Source organism: Triticum urartu, chromosome 5A (genome assembly GCF_056163025.1).
Source record: "Triticum urartu cultivar PI428250 chromosome 5A, HENAU_Tu73, whole genome shotgun sequence".
NCBI lineage: Eukaryota > Viridiplantae > Streptophyta > Magnoliopsida > Poales > Poaceae > Triticum > Triticum urartu.
Genome location: NC_141877.1, coordinates 523,068,752 through 523,085,460, shown reverse-complemented (window position 1 = coordinate 523,085,460; position 16,709 = coordinate 523,068,752). Strand labels below are relative to the sequence as shown.

Sequence of the window (16,709 nt, the reverse complement as noted above, 5' to 3'; positions counted from 1 at the left end):
CCCCAAGGCAAGGGTGGCGCCCCACCCCTAGGGTTTCCAACCCTAGGCACAGGGGGAGGCCCAAGGGGGACACACCAGCCCACTAGGGGCTGGTTCCCCTCCCACTTCAGCCCATGGGGCCCTCTGGGATAGGTGGCCCCACCCGGTGGACCCCCGGGACCCTTCCGGTGGTCCCAGTACAATACCGATTACCCCCGAAACTTTCCCGATGGCCGAAACTTGACTTCCTACATATAAATCTTCACCTCCGGACCATTTCGGAACTCCTCGCGACGTCCGGGATCTCATCCAGGACTCCGAACAACTTTGGGGTTACCGTATGCTAATATCTCTACAACCCTATCGTCACCGAACCTTAAGTGTGTAGACCCTACGGGTTCGGAAGACATGCAGATATGACCGAGACGCTTCTCTGGTCAATAACCAACAGCAGGATCTGGATACCCATGTTGGCTCCGACATGCTCCACGATGATCTCATCCGATGAACCACGATGTCGAGGATTCAATCAATCCGTATACAATTCCCTTTGTCAATCGATACGTTACTTGCCCGAGACTCGATCGTCGGTATCCCAATACCTAGTTCAATCGCGTTACCGGCAAGTCACTTTACTCGTGTCGTAATGCATGATCCCGTGATCAACCACTTGGTCACATTGAGCTCATTATGATGATGCATTACCGAGTGGGCCCAGAGATACCTCTCCGTCATACGGAGTGACAAATCCCAGTCTCGATTCGCGCCAACCCAACAGATACTTTCGGAGATACCTGTAATGTACCTTTATAGTCACCCAGTTACGTTGTGACGTTTGGCACACCCAAGGCACTCCTACGGTATCTGGGAGTTGCACAATCTCATGGTCTAAGGAAATGATACTTGACATTCAGAAAAGCTACAGCAAACGAACTACACGATCTTTGAGCTAAGCTTAGGATTGGGTCTTGTCCATCACACCATTCTCCTAATGATGTGATCCCGTTATCAATGACATCCAATGTCCATAGTCAGGAAACCATGACTATCTTTTGATCAACGAGCTAGTCTACTAGAGGCTCACTAGGGACGTGTTGTGGCTATGTATTCACACATGTATTACAATTTCCGGATAACACAATTATAGCATGAATAATAGACAATTATCATGAACAAAGAAATATAATAATAACCATTTTATTATTGCCTCTAGGGCATATTTTCAACAAAAACATGTTTTAAAACAACATAAAAAAATCTCATGTCCACAACATCAAATTATTACATAGTTTTTCAAATCCAGGAGATGAAATGCAACACAAATACAACATAGTTTTGCACAATACAACATAGTTTTGAACAAACAAATAATGAATCTATGCGGCTCCGGACGGCGGCGGTGATAACAGAAGAGGTTGGAGGCCGGCCAAGAGGAACTCGGCGGGCGGCGAAGACAAATTCGGCAGTCGGGCGGAGGGATTGGTGCGGCGGTCGTCGTGCGGCCGGTGCAACGTCCGTGGACAAGCTCACGGCCGACGGGAGCAGGTCGGCGGCAGCCTGAGACCCTGCGGAGGTCTACCGCGGCAGCCGGACCGCCGGAGGGGCCGAATCCCGCGTCGGCTGCCTCCCGATTCGGTGTGTCCGGGCGGCGGCGGGGCGGCGAGGGGGGCGACGGCGGCGGAGGGCGGCGGCGGCGGGGATGTGGGGTGGTGACGCGGGCGACGACGAGGTTTTGGGCGGTCGTGACGGCGGATTCCGGCCGGCGGGTCACGAGCGGGCGGACGGGCGCGAGCGGGGACGGAAATGAAGTGACGGTTGGGCGTTCGCAAGCGGCGGCTGGTTTTGGACCAGATGCATCTCGTAATGTATATTTGCATCGCGAGATGTTGAATTTTACATCATGAGGAGGCCGCGGTCTAATTTCTTTTGCACATGGACCATCTGTTGAAGCAGCCTTTTTTACCTTAGACGGTTCAAAAATAAAGTATTTTTATATTTAGACCATCTATTGAAAATGCTCTGAGAGCGGGAGAAAAGACGAGCAGACGAGCGAAGGGAGCACTAAATGGGCCAATGCCGAGAAGCACTCGTAGCGTGGCGCAACAGGCGCCGAAGAGGAGCTCTCCGGTTCAACAAGTGTTCGCACCTTCACCTAAAAAAACAAAAACAAAAACTAGTGCTCGCTCCTCGTGACTAGGGCTGCAAGCAGCATCTCGATTTATCCCACGAAATGAAATTAATCATGTAGCTCGTGCGAACATTTTTGCACAGCATTTGGCTAAAATCAACATCATATTTATACTAATGGTATTGTCCGCTATCCCGTCCGTTTTGTACCCTACTCAATAATGCTAAATATACAAAGAGTTACACGCAATTACACACTGAATAAGATTTTTTTCATCTACTAACCAATCATAAACTTGTCCCCCTCTGATTTTCAGGGGGTGGGCCGCCTTTCCACCTATTGACCAATCAAATTAACCTTTTTTATAAAAGCTTGTAACTTATTTGTACGTGTAGCATTACTCGTACCCTACCCCTGACTCGTATTCCAGTTCTTGAGCTGGTGGTCGTGCCATTTTCCGTGGGCGGTTAAGTTCCTCGCTCTCCAACCTACACCTACCTCACTCACCCGTACCAAAACAAGCGCGATCAATCGGCTCAACCACACAAGAACCGAACACCAGCAGCCTCGCCGTCAAACGTCGCCGTGCCAGCACGGGCACGTCCACCCAAAAACAGCGGGCGCCGCCACGAGCCAGCCTAGCACGCCACCGGTTTCTCCTTCCTAAACCAAACGACGCAGCACCGTTGATCGATAGGCCACCCGGGCCCGTCGCGCTGGCAGGTGGGCCCGGGGCGCTGGGGGGACGGAGGCATCGAGATCGTCATGGGCCGGGCCTCGTGACCTCCGCCAACCAGCCAGCCGCGTCGGTCGATACGCCCGATGCCGCGCCCACGTGCAAAGCCCGGCCCGCGCTATAAGACGGCCCCGCTAACTTCCTTCGACGCGCATCCAACCCCTCCTGCTGCTGCTGTGTTGCCCGTGTTGCCGCCCCGACCGCCGCCTCCACCACCCACCCACCCACACCGCGCCGGCCTCTTCCCCCTGTCCCGTCTCCCTCATGGCCTCCGCCGCCGCATCCGCCGTCTCATTCGCCAGGCCCGTCAAGGTACCGCGCCACGTCCACCCGCTCCCCTCCCCCCTCCCTCCGTCCCCTCACGTCGTTCGATCTGCGACCGGTAGGGTTTAAGTGGCGGCGGGGTTTCAGAATCTGAGTGTTTGCGAGATTCGGTGCGGATCCGCTCTGGTCCGCCTGCCGTGGCTGGGATGGCTGGAGGCACCAGGTGCCGCCGATTCCGTAGCTTATATTCAGTCGAAACGTCCGTGGAGTTCGGCTCGATTGGATCTGGCACCGTACCATAGGGCTGAGTTTCGCGCTCCCTGTCCTAAGCCAATCGATCTGGGCGGTGCTACCACATTCATCGTGACATACATTTATAACCGCATGTGACCATATTTGTGCGCTTGTTGGATCGGATGTTTGGGAATTCTGTGCGGATTGTTCACTGGATTTTGTTGTGCCTGTAACCTTCTTTTCTTTATGTGATGTGATGCCATGATCGCGCTTACAGATCTTTATCAAAAAAGTTAGATAAATATAGAACTAGCGCCGTATGGTGCATGTAAAGTCTTCGTTTACTCATAAATCTGTAATGGCACGCCACCTTATCTAGTGGGCTGTTGTTTGCATTGCTTCATGGTAGCATGCCTTAAGGATTGCCCACTAAAGGCGTCTCACTTTATGTGAAAGATTCCCAGGTTTAGGTGATTGATACATAATCTCATAGGTTGCTTCACACTCAACTTGTATGCATGATGTGTAGCTCCGAGGATTCCTCGACTACATGATTCCGCCTTTAAGCTATGCAGACAGAAGAAACATTCTATAGTAAAGTATGGGGATTGTTGTTTAAACTGATGCTGTGTTCAATGAGAAAAAGTATATTTAATTCAGGCTGTGAACGTTTCTTAGGAGTTATGTCAGCACTTTGTTGAAACCAAATGGAAAACAATGGAATAGCCGAACAGGTCCTGTTTGACAGTTTTTTAACATAGCATTACTTAGGGATATACGTAACTGTTTTTGGTTACTATTTTGTACTCTAGTTTCTGCTTTTCACTTTCAGTGAAGCAGCATTGATAATTTTATATTTTATTTATGCCTGAACACTATTTGATAGACTGATAGTCAACCAACCTACTTGACAGTTTTATGCAATGTGGCATTGTTTTTCCACTGTCAATTTGGTTTGCTATTCCCTAGTTCACTTATTTTTGCCTTGCTTACGAAATCATCTTCGGCGATTTACAGGCAATCAATGCCAACTCGGTCTCCTTCTCTGCTCCAAGGAAAGGCAATGTATCCTTCCGTCTTCAGCCAGTTCCCCAGAGATTTTCTGTTTCCTGTGCTGTAAGTATCATCCTTTTCTGGTATTGCAATCGTATCAATCATTAATTGATATATTAGTTAATGCACTTCAAATTTGTTTCCCTACCTATTTGATATGTCATTAGTTTCATATATGAAGGCAAAATCCTTTCTTTGGAATAATTAATCATGCATGCTATCTGAGGCTATTCATCTCAATCTATTTTATTCCAGTTTTATCATAAGTCCACAAACTACTACTGCATCATATAGAAAACCCTGTCGTGTTTCATCACAACAGTGCTTCCATTTTGTCTAAAAGTAATTTGGAGATAATTCCAGCAACGGTAGTTTCTTTTTGGTATCGTGCATTTTGCATGCTTGGCCTATAATTTGACTTAAGTAAGCGCCTCCTAGTCTACTTGTACCACATTGATTCAACCATAATATAACCCTGTAATTCCGATTTAATAGGCAGGTAAATTTACCATGCAATGTTTCTGAAAGCCTACTATGCATCATAGGGCTTTGTTGCTAGGATTCTAACTGCTTCATATTGGTGTTGTAATTTAACAGGCCAAAAAGGAGACAGTAGAAAAGGTTTGTGATATTGTGAAGAGCCAGCTTGCGCTTGCTGACGACACTGTAGTTTCTGGCTCCTCTACGTTTGCTGATCTTGGTGCCGATTCCTTGGACACGGTAAGTCAGCTGGATACTGTAATGTGTGTCACATGTTCATCCTAGCAACAGACCTAGCTGGCACCACCCAGTGGATATGATGTTGTTAAGTTTGTAACAGTGCATCATCCATCTAAACCCCCCTTATTTGGCCATAGTTTCTGTTTGTTATGCAACAACAACAAATAGTTTCTGTTTTAAAAGTATTTTGTGAGTACGACTCGCCAGTACTAGTAAGTTGGAACCCAAGCCTGGGAATGTGTAGGTCTGTTCTCTTTTAGCAAAAGTTCCAGTGTGTCTGCGAGAACCACATTGTTCTGCCTTCATTTTGATCCTTCGTAGCCGTTTTTGGCAGCAGTACTTTGTTACTGCAGTTTATGCTAACTTTTATCAACACTCCTTTGTGCATGAAAATAAGCACTCGAAATCATACTTTTCAGTTTGAGATTGCTCAGGTCCTAACTAGTGAAACTTTGTGTGGCTCTGTTGTGTAGGTTGAGATTGTCATGGGCCTCGAGGAGGCTTTCGGGATCAGCGTGGAGGAGTCGAGTGCGCAGACCATCGCAACGGTGGAAGACGCCGCCAACCTCATCGACAGCCTTGTTGCAAACTAAACATATTTCTTTGCAATAATGGGCTACCCACTGCAATCGTTGCTGCTGGAGATGATCCCGTTTGACGTGCTAGATTTTACTGTGGAGAGTCGGTGACATCTGTATCAGTGTTTTTGCCTGTCTTGCCATATTAAGACATTATTTATTAAGCGAATGTTGAAGGAATTTTTTCTTGTTGAAGCTGTGTTGGAGACTGATTTCAGGGTCTGAACATGCTGTGCTGGAATTAACTACCCCTATCTTTTTTGGGTTCAAATCTACACCTTGTTTTCTAGAGCAGCCGATTGTTTATAGGTTGTTTTTGGTAAATTTTCAGTTTATGCTTTGCGATGTGAGAATTTAAACATTTTGACCGCTGCAATCACTATTATGTATTTATATCTGCTGCTCGTGCAAACTTTTCTGCTGTTTTGTATTATGATGAAACGCACTCCCCTGGTACTTGCTTTGGGAAAGGTTCTGTTCCGCATTTGGTTACCGTATGAATGTACGATGGACTCGCATTCGAACCTAATCGCGTGGTTAAACTAGCAGTGAGTACAGTCATGGACTCATTATGGGGAATCTTTGGTCTACTCAGCCGTATTATCCACACACTAATCACAAGCAGCCTGGTTAGTGGTTACACCCTAGTGGTACTAGTAGTACAATCATCTGAGTGGTACTAGTTTTAAATTTTGCTAGTTTGGGCGGCATCCTTCTAGGTAGTATATGCTCCCCGACCCGATGAAGAAAAGGGTCATCATCGTGTCCACCACGCGGCCGGGAGAAACGACGACGACGCACGAGCCTCAGGCGTGCGCCCCTAGCCTCTCCCCTCGATGACCCAAAACAAAACAAAAAGATGCCGCCTGGATGCTCGATTAGCTGCGAGCATGAGTATTATTTCGTCTCTGCAGATGTGATTAGCGAGCTAGTCATCAGTGGATAAACACGCCTGCTAGTGCCAGCCATTTCTCTGTTGCCATGCCGGACTGTCACTGACGAGAAAAGTTTATTACTCCTTACACATGACACAGAATTTGCTGCACTGCGTCGAGCTGAGTGGCCCTGCAGCCGGAGAAATGTCATGCTCTGCCGCTGCCATGGTCGGAGGGAGGGAATTTAATCCCCCGACAGCGGCTCGCACGGGCTGCGTGCTTGCCCTGCTGCCGGCGCGACAGGCACCCCCGCAGCCATCGATTGCTCTCACGAGCCCTGCCCTTTTGGCGCCTGCCCTGGCTGCTCGCTCGGGTCTATACATATAGCTCCACCACCCCGGCGCAAAGGTGAGCAAAAACCGCCCGAGCAGAAGAAAGCGTCGTGCCGTGCGTGCCTAGAGCGCAAACCACCGGGGAGCAGAGAGAGAATAGGCGGCAGGATTGATGGCGGAGGTGGAGAGGAAGGCGCCGCGGAGGGAGGAGGAGCTGGTGGAGGCGGCGCTGGCGGCCGCCGCGGCCGCGCTGTTCGTGTCCGGGGTCAAGAGCCTGGCGCCGGCCGTGCTCGTGGACCGCTGGTGGTGGCCCCTGCCCGCGCAGGTGCTCGCCGCGGCGCCGTCGCCCGTCCTCTTCCTGCTCCTCAACGTCCTCGTCGCCTGCATCGTCGTGGTGTCCCTGCAGCCCACCAAGCGACCCGCCGCGGCGTCGGCAACGGGCGGCGTCGCCGCGGAGGTGGCGCCGGCGGGCGACGGCGCGGCGAAGAAGCTGAAGAAGAGGCGGAGCAGCAAGAGGCGCGGGGCCGACGCCGAACCGGCGGCTCTCGCGCCACCCTATGTCGCGGCCGACCGCTGCATGGCGCTGGTGGTTGACCGCGGTGTCGTGGCGCCGACGGGCGGAGAAGAAGAAGAGGAAGGAGCCGCCGGCGACGCGGCGGAGGTGGACAGGCGCGCGGAGGAGTTCATCTCGGCGTTCCGGCACCGCCTCAGGGTCGACTCCTTCTCGTCTCGCCGCGGGGAGGCTGGCGACGCGGCGGCGCGAGCCATCAGCAGCACTGCGCCGTGCTTTTGACCCGAGCCAGCTGCGTGCACCTCGCGGACACTGTTTTGTTCAAATTGCAGTCAGCTTCTTTCTTTCGCTTTCTTCTCGTTCTTCTTGTTGCTCTTTGATCTGAGCAAGTGATCTGTAGCTACCACTAGCACGTTGACATCAACTGGTTGGATGAATCTTCGAGCATGCTTGGCTGGTGCTCCGAAGAAATACGCATGCGAATCTGCAGACATTTCTTCTTGGATAATACTTCCAATAAAATACTAGTACAGGAATGCGTGTGCACATTCCAATAAGGCACTGAAACATATTCTTGGAGGCATCGTATCAGTATTTGAAATCCATTTGAAGAATCAAAAGTCACACAAAAAGTTGGAATGTTTCTCTGCAGTATCCTCTGAAACCCCGTGATTACCTTTTTTTTTCTTCTTTCGAGAAATATACTTTTTTCTTCATTTTAACGGAAAGAGACATCAAAAGGGCCACAGCCCAGAAAGCCCGCCACATCTCCAAGGCCCAGGTTTTCGGGCCCAGGAACCCCAACGGCCCCGGTTCTAGAGCCTTCCTCTCTGCGACGCCGGAAATAAAAGACGCCCCCCTTCCCCTTCCCCTCCATTCCATTCCACCCCACCCCACCACCACCCCCACTCGCCTCCGCTCCTAGGGTTTCCCGCCGCGCACCACCCCCAAAACCCTCGCCCCCCCTCCCCGGCGATCGGACCAATGGCGGCATCGGCGGCGGCGAAGAAGCTCACGCTCAAGAGCTCCGACGGCGAGGACTTCGAGGTGGAGGTGGCGGTGGCGATGGCGTCGCAGACCATCAAGCACATGGTGGAGGACGGCTGCGCCGACAACATCATCCCGCTCCCCAACGTCAACGCCAAGGTCCTCTCCAAGGTCATCGAGTACTGCACGCAGCACGCCCCCAAGGCAGACGACGCCGCCACCGCCGACTCCGCCACCGCCGTCAAGCCCGACGAGGAGACGCTCAAGGCCTTCGACGCCGAATTCGTCAAGGTCGAGCAGGCGACTCTCTTCGACCTCATCCTGGTGAGCGACACTTCCGACCCCCCCTCCCCGTGTGCCGCTCCTTTTATGTACTCGTCGAGGGCTCGTGTTCCGGCTGTTTAGATGCGATTGCGTTGTGGTTTTGAGCGGCTGGTGCCTGGATTCGTGGTTCTAGGGTTTAGGGTTTTGTGTCGATGTCGGGTTACGAAATGGGAGGCATTGTGGGTTCTGTTCATCCGTTATGATTGGAGATTTGGAGTGGGTATTTTTTCCCTAGAAAAAAGGGGGATTATTGCCGTACTGTATACTTTTAGGTTTTCTTTGAAGGGTATTTGTCATATTTATGCAATCTATTGGATGGAACAACTGTTGTGTGGTGATTTGATGATATTAGTTGAGTTATGATGATACTTTTTCTGTGTTCAGTTCTGTGTTAAATAGTACCATTTATTTTCTTGCTGTTTAGATGTAGCACTGCAATTCTGGTATTATGTATCTTTAGCATGATCTGTTTCAGATAAGAAAGGATGCCTGATATGAATTTCTGTGCAAGTGAAGGCATGCTCTGTTGTTGCAGCCAGCTGTTTTCTGTTTCCTCATTTAGATTACTCAGTCTGTGAGGAAAAAAATGATTATCTGCATTGCATTGTTAAATGTTGTACTAGGAATCATAGTCACCTGACTTGCATTGCACTGTTAGGCACAGTAGGTTGGTAGGAAGCAATGCTTTGTGGTTGTCTGCAAGCCAGTAATAAGATATTAGTATGGTCCTAGTTGTAGCTTTGTGGCGGCCTTGTCGGGCATGGGCGGCGTTACTATTCAATGCTTGTTGCCTAATCTGACAAGAATGCTACTAGAATACTATTTAGTATCTGACCTCCATCAGGCTGTAAAGCATGTGATGTTTATTTGTTGCTTTGTGGTGTTCTTTCTTGGGGATTAGTACCTTTGCAAGTCTTGTACATGGACACACTCAGAATGCTACTGTGGTTGATTCATTGTTCTTTAGCTTTGTAGTATGTGTATCCCTTTGTTTTTTATACACTTCTGTATATAATATTAACTCCGTCCCAAATTAGTTGTCTAACCAATTTGGGAGGAGGGAGCATAATATATCCTCCTTTACTGCTCAATAGTTGGTAGGTTTGTTGTAAATAGTTGTTCTGGGTTATGCACCTTGCTGAATTTTAATTCGTGTGCACTGTATTTGTATCCAACTGTGTAAATTTGTAATATACTGTGTCAGTTGTGGTCTTGTCTCTAGACTCTAGTAGCACAACCTTAAGACATAATCCTTCTGTCCCCAAAATATATGGTGTTTAAATTCAGTCAAAAAGTCATTTCTTTCTAAGTTTGACCAAATATGTAGGAGAAAATATCAACAACTACAGTATTGAATAAATATATTATGAAAGTATATCTAGTGGTGGATATATTGATATTATATTTGCTTTGACATTATTTATGTTCATATTTCTGTACATAATCTGCCATCTATTTTGGGGACAGAGTATTTCTACTTTCTTTCTTAAGCATGAAGTTTGCTTACATGATTTATTGCAACTGTCCCGCTTAAATATGAACTGCAAGTTCTTTCATTGTGTGCCTGTTGCAATAATCTGCTGTATATGATGCTCCTGTTCTTTATCTGTTAAGTATGTGCCCGACCTTACTGTTCCTAGTTGGTAGGCTGTTGTAAATAGTTGTTTTGTGTTATCCACCTTGCTTAATTATATTTCTTCCATGTATTGGTGTTCGTCTGTGTGTAAGCATGGAGTATATGGCAGCTGTGTTTGTTCTTGCTACCATCATGGACAACTTAACCTTGGTAGTACTTGATGCTGTCTAGTTTAAATACGAGTTTTTGCTTCCTCACCATGCTATGTTGCCACTGTCTTTCTTATGAATGTTTGCTTTGCTCACCATGATATTAACTGAAGCTCTGTCTTGCTTAAATATGATATGTTGCTGCTTTCTTGCTTGAGTATGAACTGAAGCTCTCTTGTAGATGATTAACTGATCTACTGTATCTGATGCCCCTGTTCTTATATCTGTTTAATGTGATGCCTGACCTTGATTGCTTTTATTTGCCTGGACAGGCTGCCAACTACCTGGACATCAAGGGGCTCCTGGACCTGACCTGCCAGACCGTCGCCGACATGATCAAGGGCAAGACTCCGGAGGAGATCCGCAAGACCTTCAACATCACCAACGACTTCACCCCGGAGGAGGAGGAGGAAGTGCGGAAGGAGAACCAGTGGGCCTTTGAGTGAAGGTCGGGTCCGTGACGCGAATAACCAGCATGGAAGGAAACTTGGCTTCGTCGAATGCCTGGGAGCAGCTGTTAACCGTTTTGTGGTTCTGAGACAACGCTAGTAGGGAAGATGTAAGTAGGTTCTGGTTCCGGTCGACCTGGAGGGTCCTCACCATTTGGCTGACTCTGCTTCGCTTTTTGGTTGTGGTGGTATTTTGCTGCACTCTTGGACCTGGTTATGAGGAAATGAGATGGTATGCTGGTTATTCTGCACTAAATTTCTAGTTGTGGCGTCCTGCCTGTGATGCCCTGAGATCCATTTTGCTGTCTTGCGTTTGCTTTGAGCTGCTTTGCCATTGTGGTTTCTTGCTAGGTTGGTGAACTCCATGGTGTTTTAGGGGTTTGCCATATTGGTTCTTCGTTGCATTTCAGAGCTGGTATCTTGTGCAGTCTCTTGTTTCTTCTGTGTATATATTTCGATGGTGGCTAATTTTGTTTGTAGGAGTTGTAGACCGGCTGGCCGTGCAACCGTGAGCTTGTGCTGCGACTGACAAGCCAGGGTGCGGAGAACACCATCATAGGATGGGAGCAAGATTTTGTCTTCTCTTGATTGCGTCGCTGAGGAAGAAAAAAGAAGAAACCACAAAGGCCGTGTGGCTGGAAGGTTTGATCAGTCCACAAGTTAATGGAAGCAATAGACAGTAACTTTTGTCTGCTTCAGTTCATAAGGGCATCTCCACCGTTATTTCCGAACATTGTAAAGTTTAGATCCCTATAAAAATACTTCCTCTGTCCCAAAATAAGTGTTTCAACTTTGTATTAGTTTTAGTATAAAGTTCTATTAAAAATAATACACTTATTTTAGGACGGAGAAAGTACTTACACAACAAAAAGGAAAATTCTAACAACTCGCGGGAGGTGAGGTTGAGGAAAATTCTAACAACTCGCGGGAGGTGAGGTGGAGGTCAGGGCTCATAGTCATTAGGGGCAGAGCTATGTGTAGTGCAGATTTAGTGAAGGAAAATTATTTTAGAGGCTTAAATTATGAATAGTTCAGTCATTTGCCTCCCCACCCCAAAGTGGTTGGGGGCCGTGTCTGAGGTATAGCTGTCGACATTATCATCGTCCTCAGGGCCAGTTTTTTTCGGCGATTCTCCTAGAATCATTCCCCTCCCCAGCTTCTTCCAGAATCATCACTCCATATTTTTTTTACAATCCTATCTAGTTAAGGTCTAATTAGTTAGGATTGTAAAAAACATATAGAGTGGTGATTATGGGAGAAGCTGGGGAGGGGAGCGATTCTGATAGAATCCTCAGTCTGGTTTGGTATCTTCATGTCCGGGTGTGCCGTGCTTCGTTCAAGTGGCGCTCTCCTTGTCCTTTGGTCGGCAATTTCTCAATAATCCGGGTGTGTCGTGCTTCCTTGACGTGGAGCTATCGGAACTTGCGACGTATGCGAGCTGGGGTCGTCTCAAACCTTGGCTGCGACGACAGACATTAAGGCCCCGATCAAACCCATCGGTTCATGGCCGTTGTGGATCTAGAGTGATCAACACTAGTCTTTTTAGTACACTGTGTTCTTATTCGTGTGCATTCGGAATAAATTTTTCAGCCGGTCATCCATTTTGAAATTACTCTAAGCCAAACATGATTAATTGTAAGGTTCTTTTCAAATGGGCTCCTGGAATGAAGATGCATCTTGTTGGTATGAGTATGCTTCTGAGAAAGATACAACTCCTCCAAAGCCCAGGGCTCCCAAAGAAGATATCAACATATCCCTTGCCAAGCAAGTCGTTTTGTCTCCACTGAGGAACGCAACTGATATTTCCTCTAAGTCTCATATGGAGGAAGGTGAAATTCATCGGGGCGAGTCAAGCGCTCATTGAGAAGAATAAGTTCACGACGTCTCCACCGAGCAACAATCTTAGATGGAAATTGATATCTTAGATGGAAATTGATAGTGGTAATATTCCTCACAAGATCAACCCTGTTGATGAGAGTGGGAAGAAACAAGAAGATGAGGCAAGGTCTCAAGAATAAATTGTTGTTGAAAAAAGTGCTAACAAGGCCCTAGTGTGGTCATTCAAAAAGAATGCCGATTCAACTCCAATGCCGCCTTATGTTGATGGAAATCAAGAAAAGTCCCTTGTGCCTGAGAAGAATAACACTAAGAAGAGTGTCGAAAAGGAAAAGACCATGATAGATATCTTGTCTGGGTCTGCTTCCGACAAAAATGTGTCGCGGTCTGAGAAGGTTAACATTGATCAATCCTCTCAATCTCAGCTGCCACTAATTGATGAAAATAAAGCACCACTAGATGTTGAAGTTCAAAATTCTAATGATGAGAATGAAGAATTACATCGCCCCAATCCCCGAGAGGAAATCCCCATTTTTCTCGAAGGTCATGGTATACATGGTCCGCCGTTTAGTGGAACTCTTCACAAATTCAAGTTGCGCTTCTTCTAGAAGAGTCCTTATGATGAAGAGAGAAATTGTTAATTCCCCTTAATTTTGGACCACTGAACATGCCCCTTTCTATGAGAGAATTTTTTGCTTCAAGAATTGAATCTTTTGGCATGAATTTCTTGACATTGCATCTATGCGCCAGTTGCCCTGTTTCAAGGATGTTCTAGCCCGGATCGATGAACTTCCTTTAAGGAAAATTCTCGAGTTCAACCATGGATCAAACAACGAGCTTATTCTTCAATTCTATGCTACCCTTTATGTCTTGTGAGAAAGAACAAATAGCAAAAACATAGGCTTTTGAATGGATGTGTAAGGAAAACAAGTTCTTCTGCTCCACATCTGAGATGTTAGAAATCCTGGATTTCCCTTGATTTGAAGAAAATGGCATGGAATATAGAATGACTTCTCGAATGTTACTGATTAACAAGTGCACCTTCTGATGGATCCAACCAGAGTTCGAGATGATGCTTCAGTAACCCTGATCCCAATGGTATCGAGTTTAATCATCGCATGTTCTTCAAGATGTCATGCAAAACTCTCTGCCCCACTACTTGTCCTCGACAAATTTCAGGTGTACCAAGGAATACTTTATATGCTATATCCTATTGTCGCACGTTCAACATTGAAGATATGTTCCTTTGTAACCTGGTGGATCCTGTTGAAGTCCATCTGGCTCCGAAACTTTATGCTCCTTGGATCCATAAACTTATCAACATGGCTCAAGGAAAGTGATATATTTGCCTTCATGTACCAAAGCATTTCACACCTCCTGTGGCAACACACTATAGGTCTATAAAGATAATGATAAGGGCAAATCTATCAGGATAAAAGAGAAGAATGAGAAATCCTCTGCTCTATAAAGTCTGTGTCCGCACACAACAACTGCTTGATGAAACATCCCGTCAAGACCGCAAAGAGAAAGAGCACACTGCCTCTGAGATAAATCATGTTGCTAAGACAAAAAGGAAGATTCTTTTCATAGTGAAGGAAGACAAACGTTGTACCTGGAAACTTTTCAGGAAATTTTATTTCAAAAATCAACTCAAGAAGGCTAGAATCAAGAATAGATATGATTACATTAATACCTTTGTGACTGATCGGAAGAGAAGAGATACTCACCCCCTTCCAACGAAATCAAAAACGATTGATCTGATTTTTCTCAGTGAGGATGATACTATTGAAGAATCTGAAGCCACGTCACCCCAGTTCAAGGAAGGTGATCAAAATACTCTCCAGGACAACGCAGATGGCCCAACTGACCCAGTCATCCCTGAAGGAAATGAATCTGAAGGAAATGTTGTCACTTGCATTGAAGATTCTCCCCCAGAAGTGAATTCAACCGGTAACATGGTTGATGATTCTCAAGTTTCATCTTCATCGAGTAGTTCTAGATCATCGTCTTCTTGTTTCCCAGGCATGTATACCACCTCATGTTCTTCTTCGCCTTGTTGACACTTGTTGACAAAAAGGGGGAGAAGACATCAAGAGTTATTAATGCGGTGTTTTGCCAGGGTCTTTTGTTCTCGAGTTTACAACACTTGGTGTTCCATTTGATACTTACCATGTTGTAAAACTCTAGTGACACTCTGAAGTGGTTGTAATGTTAATAAACCCCTGTCGTAATATTTCTTGATAATTTATTTTACAGGTAGGATTATTCTCAGAGTTCACTCTGGATGCATTGAGTTATTCCTCGATGATATTGTTCTTAATGCAGTCCATTATTCTTGAAGATATCAAATATCTCTCCATCATTTCTATCCTAATATATGCAGGTTTATCAAGAGAAAATCTTTCATATATTGCATACATTTAGAGGGGGGGTATTTTGTATCTTCGAGTTATTTACATTCCAAGTTATTAACTTTTTGCACGTTACCGGTTACGATGCTTAACTGTTTTGTTAACAATCATCCAAAAAGGGGAGATTGTTGGTGCAATCTAGTGCCCCTTGAGTATTTTGGAGATTGTATAAAAACAGTGAGGGGTCAATGTGTTTGCTAGTGCACACAGAGATATTTGGTCCCTGGATTTATGAGAAGTTTGCTATAAACTTATGTTAGAGTTTTGTGCGTAGCAGAGAAGTATGCTAAAGTTTCATGCTAAGAGAAATGACAGCAATGGAGAGGAATGAAGACGTTGTTTTCTTTCATAGTCCTTTTTTCTTCATTTGAGTCATGGGACCACCGTACTATTAAGAGCGGTTCAAGTGTGTCAATACTTATGTCTGTGTTGATGCTTAATCGGATATATCCCAAGTGAGTTGAGAGAAATATCTACGTGCGTTGAGTTATTCATCGTAAGCCAAAGACGAAGTTCTTCTAAGCTTCGAGAGAAATGCTCTAGCGGTGGAGTCAACTTTACTTGTTCCTCAAGTAAATTTGTCGTGTGAGTTTGAAATTCGACTGTTGGAAACATGCTGATTAGCCATTGGTTAGGTTGCAAGCCCTGATTGGTCATTTCACCTCGGGATTGCTCTAGCTATAAATAGACTCTTTGCTCCAACCATTGTGGTTGGCTGCTCCGAGTGATTTGACAAGTTTGTTTGAGAACCCATCTCTAAGAGATTTGCGTGAATTCTTCTCAGAGAAAATCCAAGAGCCAAAACTCAGATAGTGGTTGAGATTTACGTAGATCTAAGTCGAGAGTCCGTCAGCCTATTACTCTTGTGAGCTGCATACTCTCTAGACGGTTAGGCGTCTGTCTGAGTGACTAAGACTAATTATGGTCATCGAAGACAAAGTCTATTGAAGGTTTTGGAGATTGTTGAGAAGAATCTACCACGAGTGAAGTCAACTAAAGTTCTATGAACTTCATGGTGAGGAGAATAGGATAGAGAGAGGTTTGCACCTGTGTTCAATCGCAAGTCCCTCCAACCAGACATAGCTCTTTTATAGAAGAGTGAACTGGTCTACCAAATATTCTTTAGCCCTTCTGAACCACTGGTTTTTCTCATCTCGCATTACTTTCATTAATTTCCTTTTGGTTGAGTTATTTCTCAAGTGTTGTTCTTTGGGACTTTGTATGTTCATTCTTCTCGTACTATTCCATCCGTGTTGAGATCATGTTTTGTTCCGTGTTATCTCTCGCTATGCGGAAGATTGACTGTTTGTGTGTCCTCCTGATATTCATCTTCTGCTACATAGTCATTCTTCTCAGTCATGTTCTGGCGAATATCTCACAGTAATCTATCCAGTTCTTTCTTGTTGTTTCTAGTAGTTTTACTTCATAGAACTGCTCCTGATAGTTTATTTCCGATGTGTTGTGCTGAGAGTATTTAAGTTTCAAAAGAAATGTAAGTCTCCCATTC

The 16,709-nt window shown here is 46.1% G+C and overlaps 3 protein-coding genes across 3 annotated transcripts; all 3 read left to right on the top strand.

The window, feature by feature from the left end:
• The first annotated feature begins 2,985 nt into the window (after nucleotides 1-2,985).
• On the top strand, nucleotides 2,986-5,967 carry LOC147972447 (acyl carrier protein 2, chloroplastic). The gene is made up of 4 exons (XM_087521467.1): nucleotides 2,986-3,155; nucleotides 4,359-4,457; nucleotides 4,992-5,114; nucleotides 5,588-5,967. Exons 1-4 carry the CDS (start codon nucleotides 3,108-3,110, stop codon nucleotides 5,705-5,707), a joined length of 390 nt encoding a protein of 129 aa, XP_087377593.1. The 5' UTR covers nucleotides 2,986-3,107; the 3' UTR covers nucleotides 5,708-5,967.
• A 496-nt stretch (nucleotides 5,968-6,463) lies between these two features.
• LOC147972446 (uncharacterized) lies at nucleotides 6,464-7,942 on the top strand. Its single transcript, XM_087521466.1, has one exon. It carries the CDS (start codon nucleotides 7,072-7,074, stop codon nucleotides 7,690-7,692), a length of 621 nt encoding a protein of 206 aa, XP_087377592.1. The 5' UTR covers nucleotides 6,464-7,071; the 3' UTR covers nucleotides 7,693-7,942.
• A 339-nt stretch (nucleotides 7,943-8,281) lies between these two features.
• Nucleotides 8,282-11,211, top strand: LOC125530174 (SKP1-like protein 1). The gene is made up of 2 exons (XM_048694582.2): nucleotides 8,282-8,721; nucleotides 10,779-11,211. Exons 1-2 carry the CDS (start codon nucleotides 8,395-8,397, stop codon nucleotides 10,950-10,952), a joined length of 501 nt encoding a protein of 166 aa, XP_048550539.1. The 5' UTR covers nucleotides 8,282-8,394; the 3' UTR covers nucleotides 10,953-11,211.
• Nucleotides 11,212-16,709: the final 5,498 nt, after the last annotated feature.